Genomic DNA, 21,933 nt, shown 5'->3' on the forward strand with positions numbered 1-21,933 from the left:
TTTATGTATTTCAAGGTGAATAACAGTGAAGCGAACCGTATCCGAACTTTTTCGGCTGTCACACCGAGTCATTGAACTAGTCAGAACATACACGGTCACTACGCATCGGCTCGGAGGAGAGCGAACCTTGACACTTGACCGAGATATACGGCACGCGACATGTGAACGTTTTCCGGCACTAGTCGGTCTGGCCAACGGAGTCTAATGCTCTTCTTAGCCTACGCTATGACTTGGGCTTTCTCATGAACTACTCCTAATCAAGCCCGCCTCCAGGCCACTGCCAGGACGCTAACAAACGCCACAATCACTCCCGTTCAATTTTACATCTCGCATGCACTACCCAACGCCACAGTCACCCTCGCTTGACCTCCTTACTTTTGTGACCGCGGAAGTCGCGATCAGCCACGGCCCCTGTAATCAATATATTTGCACAGTTCGCTTTTCAACCCCCTTTTCAAGATGTAGACTATATACTACATACCAATGGAAACGCCCATCTCGCCATGCGACACATAAGATGCTAAACCTTGCGGAAACTACACTGGGGGAGACGGAGAAGGGTCTCCCATCTCCCTCAATCCTCGGCGTCTCGGCAAGATACCGATCCATACATCGCCGCATTTTGCGAAACTTACTACCGAGTTTTCTTCTTCACAACTCCACAGCTGCACGAGATGAGATACGTCCGACTGATTTCCTCGACGGCATGCGCGGCTACGCAGCTTTCATCGTCTACTGCTGCCATTTCTTCATGCCGACCCATCCTCAGGCGACCCGCGGTTTCAAGGGCTACAACAGCGATGAAGACCACTGGTTCACTCAATTACCTATCATCCGGCTAATCTACAGCGGCCATGTCAGCGTCTCCCTCTTTTTCGTCATCTCCGGCTTTTCTATCTCCTTGAAGCCACTAAAACTTATCCGCAATGGATCCTACAGTGCTTTCCTCGACACCATGGTATCTGCGATATTCCGTCGACCCTGCAGACTCTACCTACCATGTTTAGCCACACTAGCAATTACATTAATAGTTGCATGTTGCGGCGCCTTCGACTTCTCATACGCTCTAACAAAGAACTGGCCGTTTCTCAGCAAACCACTACGGATACCAATCGCGCACCACTCGCTCTCGAAGCAGTTCGCCGACTGGGCGGGTCAGGTGTGGACGTGGTCCGATCCGCTTGCGCGACGGACGCGACACCCGCCTTACGGCGTGCAACTCTGGACCATACCCATTGAGCTCAGCTGTTCCTTCATCAGTTTCCTCGCGCTCATTAGCTTCGCGAAGGTGCGGCCAGCCGTACGGATGAGCATTACCACAGTAATCGGGGTGTACTTCTTATTCCAGAATCATCCAGAGGCTACGCTCTTCCTTGCGGGCACTACGCTGGCGGAATTGTATCTTATACGCCAAGAGCTTGCTGTTTCAGCGCCGAGTCGAAGTACAGAGTCCCGCAAGCAAAAGATACAATCGAGTTTGCTGTTCGGGTTTGGACTGTTTGTTGCGTCTTATCCTGCTGCCGAGGGTGAGAAGGCACTCTTTTCTGCGCCGCTCCACTACATCGCAAGCACGCTGTTTGGCCCATCAATCCGTTGCCCCAATCTCTTCATTACTATGGGGACTGTGATATTAGTTTACGTGGTGTCTCGGTCGCCCTTCTTACAGAGCATGTTTGCGACCCATGTTGCCAAGTATCTCGGTAAAATCTCGTTTGCGCTGTACTGCGTGCATCAGGCTATGATTAATAGCTTCGGGTACAGGAGCATGTTGTTCTTGTGGTCGTTTACTGGAAATGATACTGTCTACCGGTATGAACTGGGTCTTTTCCTTTCATGGGTCATTCAGACGATTGTGACGATTTGGGCGGCAGATGTTTTTTGGAGGTTTGTCGATGTACCTAGTGTAGGGATTAGTAAGTGGTTGGAGGAGCTGTGTCTTGTTAAGAGCTAGGGCAGTCTCTTGTGAGCCTTTCAGGACTTCACTTCTTTTGTAAATTTTATATATTGTGCGTGACGGCCCGATATTCATGACCATTTCAACAGGACTAGACTTTGACTTCAATGTACTACATATAAGTTCACAAACATAGCTGATATTGAGTGTGCGCTTGCAGTAGCGGAATTGCTACGGCCCAGAGAAAGCCTCAGCTATGTAAACACGGTAAAAGAGTATGGTTCTAGTAGTACGATGTTTAGAGGAAGATGTTGAATGCTTGATATTCAAGGGCGAACAGCGCCGTCTAGTATGATAAGGGATGTTCATGACGCATCATTAAATACTATACAATATATGTCTAGCTCATTACAACCTACTCATCTGTTGCTTTTTACTCTCTACCTCCTGCAGTACATCATGCCCATAGACCCACTGCCTAATCTTCTTGTCTGTAATCCCATAACTTGTCCAATCAAGCAGCGGATCACCCTTCGTCTCCTCCTCGCCCTCGGCCCCATCCCTCCTTGCTGCCCTATCCCGCATATCTCTTTGCGGTCCAGGCCCCAGGTGCAGCAGGTCTCCCGCGTGCTGGCTCGCTGCACTGATCTTCTCCGCACGCGGCTTGCGCACAGTTTCAAACAGAGTAACAGCCGAAGCCAGCGAGAAGGTCTCTGGGCGTGAGACGTGGTAGGCCAAGGCGGTGGCGAGAACTAAACCGTCTTCAATGGCGAGCGAGACGCCCATGGACAGGTAGAAGGACATTGCGTGGGCGGCATCACCAATGAGCACGAAGTTCTTGGCCCATGATGTCCAGCTGGGGAGAGGCAGCACTTGGTGAACGGGCCAGTTGGTGACAGGGCCTGAGGCCAGTTCAATCAGGCGCTTTACACGCGGGTCCATGTCTCCGTAGAAGCGGGTTAGTTCGGCCTTGTACTGTTCCTGGGTCCAGGAGCTGGTGTCGTCTGTGTCCGGGTGAGAGAGCACCAAGTTGAGCTTGTCAGAATCGCGGACCATGTATGTCATGACGAGCTTGTTGGTATCAGCCCTAAGAAATGGTCAGCGAACGTTCAGAGGGTCAGCCATCTTTTTTGTCTTTTTGAACGCACCAGCAATTTCCCGCATGCTCCTCGACAATCTCCCTAGTGAGCGGGTCGGCCCGCACCTTCGTCACATCAGCCATAACCCGGTAGGCGGCCATGCCTGAGCCCGCCACCCACTCCTGTTGCGGTACTCCAAGGCTCCGCATCAGCTGGCCTCTCGCAGAGCTGTTGATCCCATCGCACGCTATCACCAGATCTGCCTTGAGCCTCTCCCCGCCCTGCACCTGCACCCATCCCTCCTCCACTCCGTACTCAACCACCCGCGTCCCCAGTCTCATCTGCACGTCGACTGCTGTCTCCTTCTCTCGCCTCGCGACCAATTCCTCCCACAGGATTCGATGCAGGTCTGCCCGGTGCACAACTATATATGGCCCCCCGTACCACTCCGTAAATCGGTCCATTGGCACCCGGTTTAGTACCTCGCCGTCACTTCCACGCCTCAGGTGCCATGATGACGGCACCGCTGAGGCAGCAAGCAGCGATGGGCCTAGCCCGCACCGCAGGAAGAAGCGCGTGGCCACTGGCGTGAGCTGCACGCCCGCTCCGATCTCAGCCAGCTGAGGTGCGGATTCAAGAAGGAGGATACGGTGTTTAGATTTAGTGCCCGAGAGCGAGTGCGAGAGGGCTAGTGCGGTGGAGAGTCCCGCAAGGCCAGCTCCTACAATGATGATCTCCATTTTGCTTTTCTTCTTTCTTGCTTTTCCTGCTCTTGCTCGTCGTCTTTTCCCCCTTACTGTCCCCGCTTTGTAGTGGAGTCGTGAAGGATTGTGGGGAATCTAAAAGGATTTGCGGGGGATCGTTGGGGGTCGTGGGGGGATTTTCAATATGAAGGACCGTCCGAAATGCAGTTCCCATACACCTACTTATACCCGAACATCAAAACAGCGGAATGCAGTGGAATGATGCGGAATTTATTTTATTCAGATGCGACTATCGTACCATGGAAATTTCAGCCGCATCAGCATATTGCTCGTGCAGGTTTCCCTGCTACAAACAGGCTCCCCCCAGCTGGTCAAGTTTGATCGGACATGCTGGTTACCGTATACAGTATAGAGCATATCCATAAGCATGGCTCGGCCTTTTTAATGAGTTGCTCCGTCCTTCGCTCTGCATAGCGTCCGCCGCTAGTCAACACAGTAGTCTAGTTTCAGCTAAGTTCGCGGTGCTTACGCAATTCCGCCAACTTCCGACCATGGCGGAAATTTACCGCTTGTTTTGATGTAGTAGAATCAGGCCCTTGGCACTGAATGCACTTCTACTGTCATTGGGCTATACCATCTTCACTGTATATATGCTTCTCCGCGGCTTATATGTAGCCCTTGTAAATAGTCACGACACTTGAGTATGATACCCGGCTGTTACAATCGGTTGTGATTGATGGGAAAACAACCTAATCGTGATTACTCTCAAGGATCAAGACCAACACCCCGCGCCAAAATTCTTTTCATGATATTACAAAGATGATCTTGCAATTTTTGTATCTGCTTCGTTTAGAGTTAAGTAAGCAAAGGTACACTAAGCAGTTATTCGTTGAGATAAAGGAGGCACTTAAAAACAATAGTAAGCAAACATTACATATCATGGTAAACAGCGAAGTCGTATAGCTTCGAAGCAACACAATCACTTACATACTAGAAATATCACTCTACTAAGCGGGCCACTTACAGAGACCAAGCCTCCACGTTTTACACCAGTAGTTGGCAGTGGAGCATCCTAACCCTTACAGTCTTCCCCCTAAGTATGTAAAGGTTTGGCGTCCGATCGGTGGCCTAACTAAGAAATGAATCTCGCACTTTCTACCGCTTAGATCGTACAAAGCGCAAAAAGTGTGACTTCATAAGAGATAGAAAGCAAATTTCCCCTCGTAATCCTTGCTATAAACTTACATGGATGGGTTAGGATCGCTAATGTAGCAGTTGAACTTCTCTGGCTTTGTATTTCCACATGTGGTAACTACATCAGAGTAGATGTTTTGGTTGTGCCTTGATTAAATTTTCTAATTGTGGTCAGCATAGGTTACATTTCTATGACATTGGAAAACACTACTCACGACGAGTTCAGCTCCTAGACTGGGGACATTGCTGTTCAGGAACTTCTTGAGGAATTCCTTTTTACTAGCAGGAACGCCATTTCCCAAGCCGTTTCCCGTCTCGCCATTCGCAAACTCATGGGTGGTTAGGGTACTGCCGTCAGGGCAGAGAAAAGGGTCATCGGTAGCGGAGCCAGCATGGATGCAGCCTCCGGTTCCATTGCAAAGTTTAGGTTACATTCGGCTACCGCTAGTACTACTACGGGAATAGTAATGGTGAAAAGAGCGGTAAGAATAGTGGCGTGCATGTTTGGTGTAGAATTGTGGGATTATGGGGCGATGATTAACTGCCAAGAGGTGCGGAAAGAGAGATGATGTCTACTTACTCGAGCGAGCAAGGTCCTCTCATAGCTACATCACCGTAAGCATAGTACCAGAGATCCAAATATCCTCAATAGCCTAGCTAATTGATACAATAAGCGAATACGTGTAAAGGCGGAGATCTCACATCGAGTAGTCTGCGTTTAGCTAGTACTCAATGTTGTGAGTACATGAAAGCTATGCTGGCCCTGTTGCTTATATCATCATTATGTTTACCTACGCTTAAGATCTTTTCCAAACATTCCGCTTTCAATGCGCTTAAATTCAAGCATGATGCCTAGAGCTGAAAAGAGAAGTTGCAACCTGTAAAGGCCCGATAGCTAGAGCTTCAAAACGCGCACAGGCCTCCAATAGCGTCATAATACGCACAGATGCGAAAACTCCTTACTGCGTACAAGACTTTTGGCGAGAACTTCAAGTTGTAAGCCTATCTGCCTTCACATCCTGTATAAATAAACACGATTTAGTTTTCCTTTTACTCCGCGTACTCTCTGTAAATATGCCGCACGCGTTTAGTCTTTTCTATTTCAGCCACAAGAAAGTGACAAAATGATTCTTTAGAAGGTAGTGATGCGGGCTATTTCAATATTAAGACACGCGTTGTTTCGAATGGAACTATGCAGCAACTGCAAGGGCAATAATGAACTTTGATCGCAAAACCCACTTGGCAGACGATGACTAAAACAACACTTTTTCTTTTGCAAATAACAACAATTAATATCGTCAATCTGAAGTATAGCATCGCTGTACGCGTCCATCATTTACAGGCATAATAATCAACCTCAATAACTGAAACCATTCATCCATCTACAATCTCATTGGAACGTCGTTCAACGTCGCGAAGCTATTCTAAGAGCCTTTGTTATGAATGCCATGTGCACGATGGAACATAGAAGCCCTAGGAAGTTCATACGTGTTCCTCTCAACCAGTCAGTTGATGAGAGATATTGCGATAGTGATTGCCCTTACAACAGGTGCCCAGTTCATGGCATCGTCGGTGACAAGATAACTAAGAGGGATGCAGAACACAATGGCGGACAACGAAAGCAAAATTAGCGTCATGACATTGAACAAGGGTCCGAACTTTCCTAGGCTAAAATAGCAATGTCGTAGCAAACTTTGTCATCTCCGCGCCAATAGAAGGGCGAGAGGTATTCCGTAGGAAAACAGGACACATATCACTCCTGAACCGTAAAGAACGTTGAGGAAGTATAAAGGCGCAAGCCGAAGTGTGATCCGAAAACGAGAAATGCTTGTTGACAACCGCACACGCGATTATTGAGTCAACCTTTATGATCGCCAGGGATCGCTTTACTCCCGTGTGGTAGATTTCTTCCAGATAGCAAACTCAAGTGCAAAAAAAGCTGCTAACGTGAATAGGATACTAGGAGTTATGCCAATGGTTGCAATGTTCATTCTCTTCGATTTCGTCGTTGAAAACCCACTACATGCTGAGACCAGGGGAAATCTGTCATACTTTAATATAGTTGCTGCCCACTATGCCAGACTCGACTTGTTAGTGCAAGGCACCATTCACGATGCTAGGGTCGCGGACTACCTCCATCGCACGCCTCTACGTCGAGTCGTTAACTGGAGATCCGGCAAATACCGCTAGCAATACTAGTTCAGTTAATGGACCCAGCGTCCATCGAGAGCCACTTGACGACAGTTCGCTCGAGGTTGAACATCCTGATTTCATGTCACAATTTGACTTTCAGCAGCTGTCAGCTACAAGGGCCAATAATATGGTATGTTTCCTTCTTTCTATAAAAGATGAAGGCCCTTCCGCTCACCCTTTGGATCAAGATTTACCTCTCATCTTTCACGTTGCGACAAATGCGTTGACTGTTTCTAGATGAATGAGATGGACGAATGCGGCATTTCGCTCGCTGGAACAAGCTATCTGGACTTTCCAGGCACAAGCTCCTTATTGTACATGTCCATGCCAGCGCCTGACTATGGCATAGCTCGTTTCTTTCGTGATTCGCTCGGCTGGATACCGGATGGCAACCTTGAGTCATAGATCGCTAGTTTGAATACATTGAGAGCTACACGGTAGTGAATATACCAGGCTAGCGATACGCGATAATCCAAGTTTGAGTCAAACTCCTGGGGCGAGGGATGGCAATCTTCATTCCTTAATATGAGTATAAGAGTAAAATTTCGTGTTAAGATATATACAGTCTGAATTGTGGAAACGATATAGTAACAGCAAAATACCTACGACACCGTGATATCAGCCGAGCCAGTGCTTCCGAATCCCTCAGTCGATACGATCTGGTAGGCAGCTTCGCTGAGAGGGTTGTGGTTCAAGCCGTGCGCAGCATACGCATTGTAGTGGTTTGCGGTAGTGACGGTACCGCTGGAGCGCTTGTTCTGGCGGATCGACCAGTTCTGAATGTAGTTGTTTCCACGGTCGACCGTGCAGATCTGGTAAGGGCTACCATCACTGGTGATGGTGCCGACTACTTTGCCTTGGCTGCATGGGTTGTATGTGCCGTAGTTCTCGAGAATCTATGAAAAGTGTTAGACAAGAGAGCTTCGGCGAGTGTGAATGCCACAGTGGAAATATGTATGACTTACGTAATTTTCGCCGTGCTGCGACCAGGTGTAGACGGCAAGATAGAAGTTGCCTTGTGCCTTGACGTTGCCAGTGAAAGTAATGTTCCTGGGCTGCGCAGTCTTCCAGCCCTTGCCAGAGGTCATGTCTGAGATGCCCGTCCACTGCACAGAGTACCCGCCGGCCGCCTTGTTTGTGTAGGTCGCGCTGCCACGCTGGCCATCAGTCCCTATACGTCAGGTTAGTAAGACTGCTCTAGCATTGAACGGTACTGCTACTCACAAAACTGGTAGTAGAAACCATTGTTGGTACCCGAGCTATTGGGGCTGCTGCGCTTTGAGATAGCGACATCCGCGGGGCCTTCCACAGGGGCGGCGATAACGCCCATGATAGTCGCGAAGGCGACAAGACCGGCAGTAAAGGAGACCATGATGAATTTGTTCTGAAGTTTTTTGCGGAAACGATTGGTAGAGTCGATGAACTGTAGTCAATTGGACTCAAGGATAGATACTCTTGTAGCTTTTAATACTACTCTTTATATCTGAATGATATCCCCTGGTTAATCAAATCCTCATCGGGCTCCCCACCTTCACCACCTCTACTTGGCTAAAGCTTAATCCGCATTGCGTCCGATCTCATTAATTCCAGGTAAGCGAGTCAGCTCACATTGGCGATAGGGAACAATTCTATTCCGTATCTAACAAGGGTGCGCGATTTAATCCGCCTACCAAGGGGCATTTGGTCTCGATCTGATGCTAGTTTGCAAGAGATTAAGCTTCCCAAGTCCTGTCGACATTGCTTAATTTCAGGCTAAGCTTCTCGCAAATAGATGAACTGACCCACTATTGTTTAAACATGTGTGGGGAAATCCTCGAATGAATACGTAGTTATTCTCCGTGTTAATGTCGGTAAACCTGCTATACCAGATCTGTGCACACCAGCGGGTAAATACGCGTCGATAGTTGAGGATCTTGTTTCAGCGACTCGACTTTGCCCGGTGGTTGGTTGCATTACGCAACATGAGACCAGAATTCCGACACCACTGATTGGTGGTCATATCCGAAACAAGCACGTAAGTCTGACATCTATATTAGATTGTTTCCCCGAACCGTTATAAGACTCTAGAACAAATCCATCAGTCAGAAGCAAGTACTCCATATACCTCTGTCCTTTGGATATCCATAAAAACCTATGCATAATTCACATTCTAAAGGCAAAGTAGTGTTCTATGTTCATATTGCAGATACTAGACTGGCTACTTTAGCAAGTATTTCATGCTAACTAAGGAACATAATCTATTCCAAGACTGACACGGAATCGTAAGATGTACAGACTATACAGCAAGATCAGTTAGCAGTGCGTCCATTTCTGGTGGAGTCGACGCTTGCTTACCTGCAGAGCAATCCAACTGCGGGTACTTTGCCTTGAATTCTTTGCTAAGCTTCCACCTGCCTGTCGCGGCCAATCTTTGGCCCATGTCTGTCTTGATCGGACGGAACCTGGAATCCAAGGCCACCAAGGGCGACTCGATATGTGTGCTCGCACCGAGGTGCTGGTTTTGCACGGCCCCGAGGAACCAGGAGAGGTCGTTGCCGGTACAGAATTCTTCTATGCGCCGCAACAGTTGCCGCGAGAGGGCCTCCTCAACAGGATCGGCGGCCCAGGACGGAAAGTCACGATTTACTCGGTTGATCTCGAAAAAGACCCAGCCCTCATCGTTCGCCGACCGCGGTACCTGAGGCTCAGCGGTGGACAAGTTGAATTGTGCACCCCCGTGCAGATGCTGGAACTGTTGCCAGATATGCACCGCTACATTGCGTTCAGGAATCTCGATAACCTGATTAAGCACAATGTCCCGGGAGAGCTCGTTGGCGTCGATCTTGTCTCCAATGATTAGACATTGGTCGCGGAGCTCAGGCCAGGGTTGGAAATCAATTATAGGAAAGAAACCGTTCTCAAGAAAATGGCTCTGTAACGGCGTAGGCCGGTACGGTTGCGGCACCAAGGAGCGGTCTGTCTTTGCGAGCCGCCAGTAGACGACTCTCTCCATGTATACAGCGCTATTAGTTCCATAGAGAAATTCTTGCATTCCTGCACACGTTGAAAGCAGGTTTACGGTCGCGACTGCAACCAACTGTGTGATCTGGGAAGTGGTAAGGTGCGCTGCCATGACCGTATCTTGGATACGTGCTCTGCAGTTCATCGCGGCTTGGGACATTTTGGTTGAGAAGTCGGTAGCACGGCGGATGGTGATATTTTCTGGTGGCGCAAAAGAACATATGTCCCAGGGCGAGGGACTGGTCGGCAGAGGCGTTGTTCTGAAGTTATAGGCAGAAGTTTGCTGGTTGTCCGCCAATGCATTGAAGAATTCTGTATCCTCTTGGAGCTGGACGCCGTATTCTTGCTGGCATTGGAAGTCTTGATCAAAAGTAAACAGTTGGCTAGCGCCCTGCTCTTCAGCGACCGACGGTGCTTCGAGAAACGCCTGTATATCGCCATTATCTACACTTCGTGCATCCTGTGGCAGTGATGCTAAACAGATCTGATCTTGCTTCGGAGACTCTGTAGGTGTAGTAGGCATATCCTCTTGTTGTTCCCCTGGAGTGGAATTGTTTGATGACGACAGCTTTCGCCCCAGAAGCTCCTCAAAAATAGGGTCGTTAGCAGCAGTAGCAGCGGCGTTACTTAAGCTAAGTAGTTTTTTCCGCATGCGGAAGAGGGCATCTTCCATCCGTTGGTTTTCTCTAGTGAGATTCGCTTGCGCTTCAAGCAGCATTGTCAGCCGTTCGGGCTCGGTGACAGTCTGCATCGTGTCTAATATTCTGTCGGCATGCCGGTTGCTCGCGGCTCTTCTCTCTCTCAGACATTGTTGCGCGATTCGGTTCTGCGTCCTCTTTTTCGCCATGCTGGTTTCTTTGGAAACACGTCCACGATTGCTGCGGCCCTCATTCTTGCTAGTCTCTCCGCTACTGGTTTCAATGTTGCTGGTCTCGATGTTGTTGCCGTCTCGCTTCGACGCGACGCCATTCGACCTTGTTGTCCTGGGAGGCATTGCAGATGCGAGTAGTAGGTACTAAAGTTCCCGGTATTGTTATGAGTCTAGTCCACCGCCACCGGTAGTCGAGGAAGGTTGTATACCAATCACAGTACGCTAAGTCAAGGACACACTATCTATTTAGTACCGGGGAGCAGGGGCGTATTTCCCAATTGAAGGAATCCCAGCAATCGAGGAATAGCTTGTTGATGAAACCTGATAGATTACATTACGCACTCCAAGTTTGGCCCTCAATTCGTCATCTCAAGACTAGCTAAGTGTTTCGTTGGGTATTTAAGCACGAAGATTGGATGGATTTTTTGCCACTTGGCCAAGGAACACCGCCATGTAGGTGTGCAAGGATTACGCAGGCGCCTATGTGACGTGCTGACACGCCAATGCTGTCGGAAACCCGGGTTTACGCGTTGCCGTGCTGGGCCCACGTCTGTGATGTGTGCACTGGTTTCCTCCAGACTCGACCGTTGTCCTATTACACTTACTGCAGACCGAGAGAACTGCATTATAGCACGCAAAGTCCTGACCAGCTTGATGGTTTATAGTATACGCTTCCGCTGCTGACTGAGAAGAGGTGAGGGCGGAGAGTAAAGCCGAAGTGGAGCGAAGACCTGATGTCTTGGGGTGAGCGAACATCATATTACTTATGCATCTAAGAGACGCCCCTGTCGCTCCTTGTGGCTGGTTTTGGTTAACATCGCCAGTCATGTTTTTCTGACACGGAACAAACCTGTTCTTGCGTTAGTACTAAGGCGCAGGCTCTTCTGCGGTGCATCTTAGGAGTCCAAGTGTCTTCTAGGCCTACTTAGCGCCCTGCCCCTGACAGGCATCTCCTGCGCTGCTTCCATCAGCTCGATCGAGTCGCCTGCTGTTGCCGTGCACCCGAGCGGATTCTGCGACATTTTACTCATTGTAACATTGATCCATCATGACGTTCGCATCTCAATCTGAAATTTGGTTTCCGATCTCGGTCGATTGCGTAGAAAGTACAGCACACATTTGCGCGGTTCTGTCTAACAAGATCAGTACTCTGATTAGAAGTCGACTTTATACTTTTGAATCGAAGCATCTCGCTCCTGCTTTGTATTCTACCAATCAGAAGCGCCTAAAATTATAGAACGTTATCGCGATTGTTGAAGAAGAAAAAGAAGAAATAGATGATCACACTTCAAAGTCCTTGCAGACCTAAACCCAACAGAGAAAGGCCGTACTTTTTGGTTTGTTGTGCGAGAAAAGGAAGGCATTTCATGACGGTCAGTGGCTACTACAATGAGATCATCTTCTTTTTGGAAGTATTCTTCAGCGTTTGTATAGGACTAGGCTAATCTGATTATGGACGCGGATGCTACTTTACAATCTATTGCAACTTCTCAGTATCCTCTCTCTCAACACACTCGATTCACAAGGCCGATGTCGCTCCATTCATATTCTATCCATTACTACATGTATACATCTAACTGTGGCTTTCTTCACTGATGCTTCATCAGGTCATGGGTCGTTAGGTGTTCGAACATGCCCATATCAATGGCTCGCGTCGCAGCGCGCGAAACCAGTCGGACATTGCACGCAGAGTCCCTAAGAAGCCTACTAAAGCGGGGGTGAAAACGTTCCTGGCTCTTCCTGCGAATATTATGTCCGCAATCTGAGTCCTAACATACTCAGGCCAAGCTTAATGCCCACGAACATTTTGGTGTCAACGGTGCTGGGAGAGACGCAGGAGACGCGGACAGAGCGTGCTTTGTGGATGTATTGAATATCGCCATGGAGACCCTCGTAGATGGCTATGGAGGCCGATTCGGTAGCGCAATAGTCTGCCAGATCGGGTGTCGAGCAATATTTTTCGAGAGTTGAAGGAGAACTAGCGATTAAGTTGAAGATACTCATGTCTGCTGCGTGATGATTTGTGAACCTTGGAGAAACAAGGCTCGTTCGGATGACGCTGCGAGAACTTAAGATCGACTTCTTATCCTCTTGCAGTATATTCATGGTAGTAGAGGTGATTGTATACATCCCAATGCCGCCTTCACGCCACTGTGGGCACTATCATCTTTTTCTGACATGTTTCTGCGCCAACACTATCTATTTCATACCAAGCCCGTTGCACTCATCTCTGCTCAGCTGCGCCAACACTTGCACTCACTACCGATGTATACGTGTGCCCTACGCCCCTAGCTTCTTCTCACATGCAACCAAATCGCTCACCAGCAAACAGATCGAGTCGAAAACAATCATGGCGAATCCCAAAATCGCCACGCAAAATGGCCACACAACACCAGAATCGGATTTCACTGCTATCCATCGCGAGTTGAATGACAGCTTCGCCTCGGGTAAAACTAAATCCATCCAATGGCGCAAATGGCAGCTGAAACAACTATGGTGGATGATCGAAGACAACGAGCGCGAGATCCATGAAGCCCTGACAAGCGACCTTGGACGACACGAAATGGAGAATTGGGCAACCGACTTTGTGGGACTCAAGATGGATATCCTCGACCACATCAATAACGCGGAGAGATTGGCGGCAACCACGCCTGTTCCTGGTTCTGGGATACTTGGGTTTGTTAGTAGAGCGCGTATCCGGAGAGAACCACGCGGCATCGTACTTGTAATTGGCGCCTGGAACTTTCCTTTCGTCCTTACGCTTTCGCCCCTCGTTGCCGCTATCGCCGCGGGCTGCTGCGTCGTTATCAAGCCATCGGAGCTCGCGACAGCGTCAGAGAGGACCATGACCTTCTTGATACCGCGGTACATGGACCAGTCGTGTATTCGTCTGGTGACGGGAGGACCAGAGGAAACAACGCGATTCTTGGAACACAAATTCGACTACATCTTCTTTACGGGGTCAACGAAGATTGCTCGCTTTGTCGCTGCTGCAGCAGCAAAGCAACTGACGCCAGTAACTCTGGAGCTGGGCGGCCAGTGTCCCGCAATCGTCACCAAGACTGCAGATATCGAGCTTTCTGTGAAACGCATCGCTCTTGTCAAGTTCGCTAACGCGGGCCAGATCTGTCTCACTGCCAACCACGTTCTCGTCGACTCAGCCGTGCACGACGCCTTTGTTGCACGGCTGGAGCACTGGACACGAGAGTTCGCTCACACAGGCCACATCTGTCGAATCATCAACCAAAGAAACTATGATCGATTGGCATCGCTCCTCGACAAATCCCAAGGCACCATCATTCGCTGCGGTGAAGCTCCTCCGGGAGACTGCCGTATGGCACCCGTCATCATCACCGGCGTGAAGCCCACAGATGCCATCATGAGCGAAGAGCTCTTCGGACCCATATGCCCCGTCATCGCATGTAGCACCGACGACGCCATCGCCATGACAAACAGTCTCCCCAAGCCCCTAGCCCTGTACATCTTCAGCTCCGACAAGAAAGAGACCGAGTACATCCAGGACCGCACCATCTCAGGCGGCGTCACCATTAACGAAACCTTATTCCACGCGGGCGTCCCCAATGCACCCTTTGGAGGTGTGGGCGAGTCTGGCATGGGATCCTACCATGGCAAGTATGGATTCCAGGCTTTTACGCACCCAAGGGTCGTTGCTGAACCGCCGACTTGGCTTGATCGTTTTATGGGGTTCCGATACCCGCCGTTTGATGTAAAGAACAAGAGCATGGTTGCTGTTTCGAATAAGGGTAAGTTTCGTAGAGGGGAGACGTTGCAGGATCAGAAAATCGGGTCTGGCTGACCATGGCGCCGCACTGCCCTTGGCCTTTTGGTGACAGCTTTCCTGGCGTATCGTTATGGGTATCCTGGCATATACGAACGGGTCCTGTCGTATGCTAAAGCGCGCTTCCTGGGTTGAATTTTAGTCTATGCTGATTTTGAACGTGGGTGGAATTCACGAAGAAAACCCATCTATTGTAACCCCCTTATAACACGCGTGGTTTGATTGTTACCACTGTTGACAGATATAAGAATTTATTGCGATCGACAGTTTGAGGTTGTGCTCAACACCTATTCACCAGTAGGCACAGTTCTCGCAGCGTCAATAAACTGTAAAACCTTCATTCAACGCAGTCATATCACAGTTAGCATTGCCATAATTTTCTTTTGTTTCGTCTCAACCTACTGTGGGAACTTTCTAGAACGTCTCAGAATTCATGCTACGATGTGTTGTAACTGAACCAGGATACGTAATGCTCTTTCTATCTAATTGGAACCACTCACTTCGAGCAGGCCACTCAGGGGTGTACACGTTCTGGAGACAACTGCCAATATCGTATCCAATCGCCGTGACGTCCAACTTAGCCGGGGGCGTGGGGAACCGGAGTGTCTCTAGCTTTCTCTCTGGGTGGTAAAAGTTACACCCCTTTTGGTCGAAATACTCGGACCTGGATAAAGTTGGCATGTTTACACGTGCCGCCTGTACGTACTTCACCACGAGGGCCATCATTTCATCCAAGCGTCGGCGTGCAAAATCGAGATACAGTGCACGCAGGCTGACCTGGACCTCTGTAGAGAGCTTGCCCAGGCTCGTAATAAATTGGTTGGTTTGGTTCAGAGAAATGGAGACGGTGTAGCTACCTCCTTCGTTCGCCCTCCTGTCCACGACTGTCAGGATGCCGATTAGGCCCAAATTGCCTGTCTGGTAGTCCGAGTTTGGCAGCGGCGGCACAATGGGCTCCTCAAGGCCGATGGATTGTCCCATTCCCCAGGAGACGCCGGTGAAGCAGTCGGAGATCTGCTGCCAACCTGATCGTGAGACCAACGGGCCGTGCCATCTGTAGCAGTTTTCGCGAACGACGGTGATTCCGCGCTCACGTCTCCTAGCTAGTATGCGTATGTAGGATTCACCAAAGCCGAGACGCTCCAGGGCGCCGGGCCAGTAGCCGTCAAGCATAATGTCGGCATCGAGGATGAGCTGTCTGAACGTCTGGCGACCCCATTCGGATTTCAGATCGATAGATGCGTCGCGCTTGCCGAGATTGCCCTCGAGGAGGAGCAGCCTTACATCAGGCTACGTGGTGCAAGACACACGAATGGCAGTGATGCCGAAGAGGGCGGTCAATCTGGCCACATTAGGTCCGGCGATGACGCGTGAGAGGCCTAGGAGACGCAATCCTTGCAGAGAGCGATGGCTGGCATCTTTGACATTGGGATAGGGAACAGGGGCAAGGATGCCCACGTCCGACGGCTGGATGAGGTAGAGCCCGTCGTTTTGGATGGCCTGGCCCTGGGCGCTGGCGCGGAATTCGTTTTCCGTGAGACACACTATTCCAGCCTGGCGCCAGTGTTCATTCGCCTCGCTGTCGAGCCAGTCAGCATCAAACTCGACCACCTTGGATGCGTACGTCTGGAACATGTCCTCGCGGGAAGAAGCCATGTCGTTACTGAGTGGCAGGCTGAGCATGGTAAGTGACTTGCCCGCATTCAAGCTATCGTGGAGATGGAAGAAGCGGTTGTCCCTTGTACGATATACGGCGGTAAAGAGAAGTCGGTATGTATCCATGGCACGCCCCCCAGGTCATACCTGTGGAGTCTGGGAATGATCTCGGGGTGATAGACTGGCTTTTCGTCAACAGTAGCAATTATAACGGACATCACAAATAGACTGGCAATATCGGCATTGATGCAGGCGGTTTGCGATACGCCGAATCGTTCCCGTACTATGGCATTGCCAAAGGTGGTCGCAAGCGCCCATAGGGCGGCACTGATCTCGGTGAAATTTTACGGCACTGGCAAATAGGTGGTATTGATTGTATCGGGTGCGCCAATTGATGTATTCTCAGCCAGTGCCAATACCTTCTCAGGAATTCGCAGTTGCTTATCCTTTAGGAGATGTTCACAAAAGATGTGGTCGGCCTCTCGGCTCACAGAGTATGGCTTGGGCTCCATGGTTGTTCTAAAGTGCTGGTTAGGCCTGGACTACTGATTCTTAAATCTCCTTGTCCTGGAAAGCTTTTTTATGAGCTGAAATCCAGTGAGTCTATCCCTGCTTGATCATTCAGATCGCTTGGGGTAGTAGCCGTTAGAAAAGCATGACAACGAAGGGGTGACAACAATCCGAGTCTTGATGTGTTGTACAGCACTAGGCAAAAAGGTCCACCGCGCTTTCGAAACCCTTACTATGCCTCGCTAAAAATGTTACGATACTCTGAACCAGAGGCTGACCTTCAGGGGTCCATCGGGCACCCCTCGGGACAGTACAGCCACGGTCACGTGTATATAGTGTATAGTCCCATGCGAATCTCAGGTACTTAGTAGTAGTGTCAGATAGTCATAGTACTGTGAAAAAAGGTTATTTAAGTAAGCAATCGCTCCAAAAGGCAAAACTTATTGCACATGACTGGGGGAAAATAAAGTTCGGGAAGTGGCGGCAACAACAACAACAACAAGTATTTGATACTTGTCATCGGAGTTTGTTGTCGCTAGAGCTGTCAAAACATAGCAAAAGACTCTCTCACAATGGCAGGAACAAAGCGCCCAATTCGTGTTGCAAATTTTAGTGGCGCTGTTGGTGATGGGCCCTTGGCCTTGTATCGCGCAGTGAGAGAAGGGCCGGTTGATGTCGTTACGGCAGATTACCTCGCTGAGGTAAACATCGGTATGCCAAACACCCTCTGTCCAAGACAACAAGATTTTTGCATCTAATACTGCCAAAACTTAGCTTGGCTTGCTTTGGAGAAGCAGACGAACCCTGAAAAAGGCTACGAGGCGGGTTTTCTCCGCCAACTAGACCGCGAGACGGCTGAGATCGTGGCGGCCAAGGGCATCAAGATTATCCACAACGGTGGAGGGCTCAACCCAGCAGGGCTCGCAGCGCAATGCCGGCAGTTGCTCGAGTCGTATGGCATCACCAGCCTCAAGGTTGCATATGTCGAGGGTGACAATGTTCTGAGTTTGCTAGACACGCTGAAGTCACCTGGCTCTATTCCACACCTTGACACCAAGGGCCGTGACTTGTCGCACATCACCAAGCCCATAGTCAGCGTCAACGCCTATGTGGGCATGTCAGGTATCGTCGAGGCGCTCAAAATGGGCGCCGACATTATCATTTCCGGAAGATGCTGCGACGCTAGCCCTGTGATGGGTAAGTCCACTGACTTTTTGACCGCTGGCACAGCGTACTGCTAACACTTTTCGTCTTCCCAAGGTGCTGCGGCATGGTGGCATGGATGGAAGGAGACTGACTATAATCAGCTGGCAGGATCACTGCTGGCTGGGCGTACGTGACCCTTCTGGTTCATAATTTGGGGCCGCAGGGCAGCTGAGCTAATGACCAGAGCAGATGTTATTGAGTGTGGTTGCTATGCCACTGGCGGTAACTTTTCCGGTTTCATGTCTATTCCTCAGAATTGGGACCAGGGATTTCCAGTGGCAGAAATCAGCGCAAGCGGAGACTTTGACATCACACTTCACGAAGGAGCGCGTGGCCTGGTGAGTCGGGACACCATAACGGCACAGCTCGTGTACGAAATTCAAGGTCCCTTCTACCTCAACCCCGACGTGGTTGCGGACATCACCGATGTTCAAATATCGCCTAATGGCAAGAACAGAGTCTCTGTCACTGGTTTTACGGGCGCTCACCCGCCACCTACGACTAAGCTGGCAGTCTGCATGCAAGGTGGCTACCAGATCGAGTACTATCTTTTTGCCACGGGGCTCGACATTGCAGAGAAGCTCGCCGACATGCAGGGCTGTTTCAACGAAATGATCACAAATTGTGCCGACTATACCGTCCTTAGGTTGGATCAATACGGCACTCCAGGCCAAAATGCAACCAGCCAGGCTCTCGCGACTTGCATGTTCCGAGTCTTCGCCCAAGCTCCCACGGCCGAGACTCTACTTACACTGCCAAAGACCATCGGAGGCTACGGGCTGGGGGGCTATTGCGGAGAGCACGCCTGCATGGATTTTCGCATGGTGGGTACACTTGCTCTGGCACCCCGTGTATCCTCAACTCTAACACGCGTTCCAGTAGGCTCCACGTCCTTTTATCGCTTACGAACCATTCCTCGTGAAGTATGATATTGTCAACTTGCGTGTCATAATGGATGACGCGCAGAAAGTCATAGTATTACCTTCAAAGACCCAGCCCTTTGCTGGACAAGTCAGCTACGACAGCAGCGAAACTCATGACCAGTCCAAATACGGCGCAACCTTTCGAGCACCGCTCGGTACAAGAGTTCACGCAAGATCTGGAGACAAGGGGTCCAATGCTAACGTCGGGTTTTGGGTGCTAGAAGACGACGAGTATGATTGGCTGCGCTCGTTCCTCTCAATCGACCGCATCAAGCAGCTGCTCGGAGATGACTACCGCGAGGGCTACGAGATTGAACGGTTTGAGTTAAGAAATCTCCGCTGCGTCCATTTCCTTGTTAAGGGAATTCTTGAGGGCGGAATCAGCTCGACTTATCGGCTCGATGGGTTGGCTAAGAGCTTGGGTGAATTCCTTAGTGAGTCAACCTCGCCGTCGCTTTTCGCGCATTCTATCGCTGTGAATCCATGCTAACTAGTTCAAGGAGCAAGAGAGGTTGATTTGCCGCTTGCATTCTTCCGGAGGGGAAGAATTTGAAGACGGGTGTTAATCGATCGCAATGTTTAGCAGTGTTTGCTTTCCATGAGACAATAGTCATAGTTTTAGGTTTATGACTTTATATGACAAGACTATTATCCCATGAACAACTCTAGAAATCTCTGCCCGCCTTGAGAGTCCAAACATAGGCAGAGTCAATGACTTAGGAATATTCAAAGCAAAGGGGGAGAGAGTTTTATTTTCCTCCCTTAATTACTTCAATCGCTAAACAAAGGTAGGGTCGTATAGATGTCATTAGCGTCTACGCATAGCTGGGACCTCTGCTTACTGCGTCATTAGACAAAACCTTATTTTGATAAGTGTCAGACAAACGTGATGCACGCTACCTCTCATCAAAGACAAATGACTACCAAGGCCAACGAAGAGTAAATTGAAACACTACAATACTCTTCCCGAGGTATGGGACAAAATACTCGTGACGGACATTAGTTACAGCTGTATATCTCAAAAGCGGAAAACAGCAGTTTTCCGGAAATAAAATGGCGCACATTGACATGCGCAAGAAAACCAAGGCTGCCTCCAATCGCGTGTGTGCCATCTTTCACCGCGGCTCCGAGTAGCAGCACAATATGCGCCAGTGCATGGAAAGTCTTACGCAACAACAGCTTGGGAACCCGGAGCTCGAGAAGGCGCTGATGCCGGAGCGGCCCGTCGGGTGCCGCAGGCTTACGCACGGGACAGACTACCTTGAATCCCTAAGAGACGACCGTGTGCAAATACTAGTTTTGAGAGATTACTAAAATCATAACAACCGGCGTCGTGTGTAGCGACTGCGAGGGTGAGTGCTCAGTGGATGTCCCCATCTGCGCTACTGGGTTTGATACGACGTTTAAGCCCTGGATTCCTGTCTAAGGCGCCCGAGGTCGCCAGCTCGAGAATGTGTGGAGAGGTAAGTTTCAATCTTTGCATGCGCCGTTTAAGCCCCACTAAGGTGTGATTGCAATTTATCAACATGGCTGTTATATGAGCCTCAGGTATATCTTGAGATCGCTGTTGATCACTGCCCAAATGACTTTTTTACGCTTGGTCCTAATTTACCCGTCGGTAACGGGCCTGTCCGGACCTGCATCGAGGCGGAGATTCAATATATGATCCAACCCCTTTTCAAGTTCCAGAAGGAGAAGCTCCGATCTTTGGAGGTTTGTCGCAGTGCAGTCACCGATTTTGATTCTTGGAAAGATAAATGGAGGAAGGACAGCATCTGAGTCGAGTCATGTCGCTCTTGGCATAAGGCCGGGTCAGCTTTTGGTAAGGTCATCGCTTTGTGGCCCGGATCTACTCTGCAGTACCTCGAAGCTTTGCGGGACCCGCAATGGAAAGACTGGAAGTTCACAAGCGACCCAGGCGCGAACCGCTTTGCATACCTCGGCAACGGACTGCTGAGACTCTTGGTGGCGGTCTTAGCTACTACATTCGGGAGAAGGACGATTCGCCAATCGATCTCGTGCTCAAGAGATCTACATAGATACGCATACGCATACGCATACGCATACGCATACGCACAAGTTCGGATTGGGTCCGCAAGCGGCCAGTTACCGGTGCGAAGCTGGCGAGCTAGGCTTTAATTGGCATCACGCGTTGCGTCACTCTAACGCATTGTGGGGATCCGTTACGAATGCAGATAGGGCATAGCGGACTGTGGGGAAAGAGAAAAGAACAAAGCCTATACCAAGGCCACATGTCAGGAACAAAATATACCGAGTCAATAGTAAAGCATACTTCATCCCCGGTACTACCGCCTTGGCGGAAAGCCACTACAGAATTAACAACGCGTGTCATGCCAGATGTTATAGAATTCTACAACGCACAAAACATGTGACGATACAGAACAACGGTGGATAATAGTATATTGACTTGGTATACAGCAGTAGATATCAGCCCCTGACGCTTCCATGTGTTCGCCTAAAGTTATTTACCGAATTACCTATTTGTGACCCATTTTCTGCTGTCCGGGAGGATTAAGACCGAAATCTTGACGCCAGGAGCTTTATGTTACCCCGACTAAAGATCCAGCCTCAGCCATGCGAACTAGCATCATGCGAGTCACCAACCCTGTACGTCATTTTCCCCGCGAATTGCAAGCCAGGTCAAGGGAAATATTGTGGACAGGCTCACAATCCGGGGTCCCCGCACCCCGTGTTCAAATCTTAGTGCTATATCCTTAGCTCGGGTTGATAAATGAATACACACACACAATTTATTTACGCCCGGCGGCCGAGCCGAAAGGGCTGCTAACGCTAGTCTAGCTTTACACTTCCTATGCTCAATCTTGGTCTCCCTAGCCCATATGTCTTCTTTGGCCCACTTCTTTATATAGCTTATCGTCTAAT

General features: G+C 49.7%; 10 protein-coding genes across 10 annotated transcripts; 4 read left to right on the forward strand and 6 right to left on the reverse strand.

Moving 5' to 3' along the window:
- Window positions 1-517: 517 nt before the first annotated feature.
- Window positions 518-1,951, forward strand: COCMIDRAFT_104421 (uncharacterized protein; the record flags this gene model as incomplete). The annotated part of the gene is made up of 1 exon (XM_007693204.1): window positions 518-1,951. The coding sequence occupies one exon, from the start codon at window positions 518-520 to the stop codon at window positions 1,949-1,951; it is 1,434 nt and encodes a 477-aa protein (XP_007691394.1).
- A 351-nt stretch (window positions 1,952-2,302) lies between these two features.
- COCMIDRAFT_39813 (uncharacterized protein) lies at window positions 2,303-3,713 on the reverse strand (the record flags this gene model as incomplete). The annotated part of the gene is made up of 2 exons (XM_007693193.1): window positions 2,303-2,981; window positions 3,043-3,713. The coding sequence occupies 2 exons, from the start codon at window positions 3,711-3,713 to the stop codon at window positions 2,303-2,305; spliced, it is 1,350 nt and encodes a 449-aa protein (XP_007691383.1).
- A 3,126-nt stretch (window positions 3,714-6,839) lies between these two features.
- COCMIDRAFT_39814 (uncharacterized protein) lies at window positions 6,840-7,469 on the forward strand (the record flags this gene model as incomplete). Its single annotated transcript, XM_007693194.1, has 3 exons — window positions 6,840-6,992; window positions 7,030-7,194; window positions 7,302-7,469. 3 exons carry the CDS (start codon window positions 6,840-6,842, stop codon window positions 7,467-7,469), a joined length of 486 nt encoding a protein of 161 aa, XP_007691384.1.
- Window positions 7,470-7,666: 197 nt separating this feature from the next.
- On the reverse strand, window positions 7,667-8,436 carry COCMIDRAFT_104412 (glycoside hydrolase family 11 protein; the record flags this gene model as incomplete). Its single annotated transcript, XM_007693205.1, has 3 exons — window positions 7,667-7,960; window positions 8,030-8,235; window positions 8,289-8,436. The coding sequence occupies 3 exons, from the start codon at window positions 8,434-8,436 to the stop codon at window positions 7,667-7,669; spliced, it is 648 nt and encodes a 215-aa protein (XP_007691395.1).
- Window positions 8,437-9,339: 903 nt separating this feature from the next.
- COCMIDRAFT_104424 (uncharacterized protein) lies at window positions 9,340-11,058 on the reverse strand (the record flags this gene model as incomplete). The annotated part of the gene is made up of 1 exon (XM_007693206.1): window positions 9,340-11,058. One exon carries the CDS (start codon window positions 11,056-11,058, stop codon window positions 9,340-9,342), a length of 1,719 nt encoding a protein of 572 aa, XP_007691396.1.
- Window positions 11,059-12,553: 1,495 nt separating this feature from the next.
- On the reverse strand, window positions 12,554-13,041 carry COCMIDRAFT_29238 (uncharacterized protein; the record flags this gene model as incomplete). Its single annotated transcript, XM_007693190.1, has 2 exons — window positions 12,554-12,675; window positions 12,714-13,041. The coding sequence occupies 2 exons, from the start codon at window positions 13,039-13,041 to the stop codon at window positions 12,554-12,556; spliced, it is 450 nt and encodes a 149-aa protein (XP_007691380.1).
- A 244-nt stretch (window positions 13,042-13,285) lies between these two features.
- Window positions 13,286-14,752, forward strand: COCMIDRAFT_8285 (uncharacterized protein; the record flags this gene model as incomplete). The annotated part of the gene is made up of 1 exon (XM_007693182.1): window positions 13,286-14,752. The coding sequence occupies one exon, from the start codon at window positions 13,286-13,288 to the stop codon at window positions 14,750-14,752; it is 1,467 nt and encodes a 488-aa protein (XP_007691372.1).
- A 413-nt stretch (window positions 14,753-15,165) lies between these two features.
- COCMIDRAFT_39817 (uncharacterized protein) lies at window positions 15,166-16,902 on the reverse strand (the record flags this gene model as incomplete). The annotated part of the gene is made up of 5 exons (XM_007693195.1): window positions 15,166-15,170; window positions 15,235-16,024; window positions 16,103-16,472; window positions 16,538-16,722; window positions 16,810-16,902. 5 exons carry the CDS (start codon window positions 16,900-16,902, stop codon window positions 15,166-15,168), a joined length of 1,443 nt encoding a protein of 480 aa, XP_007691385.1.
- Window positions 16,903-17,095: 193 nt separating this feature from the next.
- On the reverse strand, window positions 17,096-17,278 carry COCMIDRAFT_104454 (uncharacterized protein; the record flags this gene model as incomplete). The annotated part of the gene is made up of 1 exon (XM_007693207.1): window positions 17,096-17,278. A coding segment is annotated over one exon (183 nt), but the record flags the coding sequence as incomplete, so codon positions are not given.
- A 194-nt stretch (window positions 17,279-17,472) lies between these two features.
- COCMIDRAFT_104414 (uncharacterized protein) lies at window positions 17,473-19,582 on the forward strand (the record flags this gene model as incomplete). The annotated part of the gene is made up of 6 exons (XM_007693208.1): window positions 17,473-17,611; window positions 17,675-18,097; window positions 18,161-18,232; window positions 18,296-18,930; window positions 18,989-19,463; window positions 19,530-19,582. 6 exons carry the CDS (start codon window positions 17,473-17,475, stop codon window positions 19,580-19,582), a joined length of 1,797 nt encoding a protein of 598 aa, XP_007691398.1.
- Between the last annotated feature and the right edge of the window lie 2,351 nt (window positions 19,583-21,933).

The sequence above is a fragment of the Bipolaris oryzae genome, assembly GCF_000523455.1.
Source record: "Bipolaris oryzae ATCC 44560 unplaced genomic scaffold scaffold_155, whole genome shotgun sequence".
In the NCBI taxonomy this organism is placed as follows: Eukaryota; Fungi; Ascomycota; class Dothideomycetes; order Pleosporales; family Pleosporaceae; genus Bipolaris; species Bipolaris oryzae.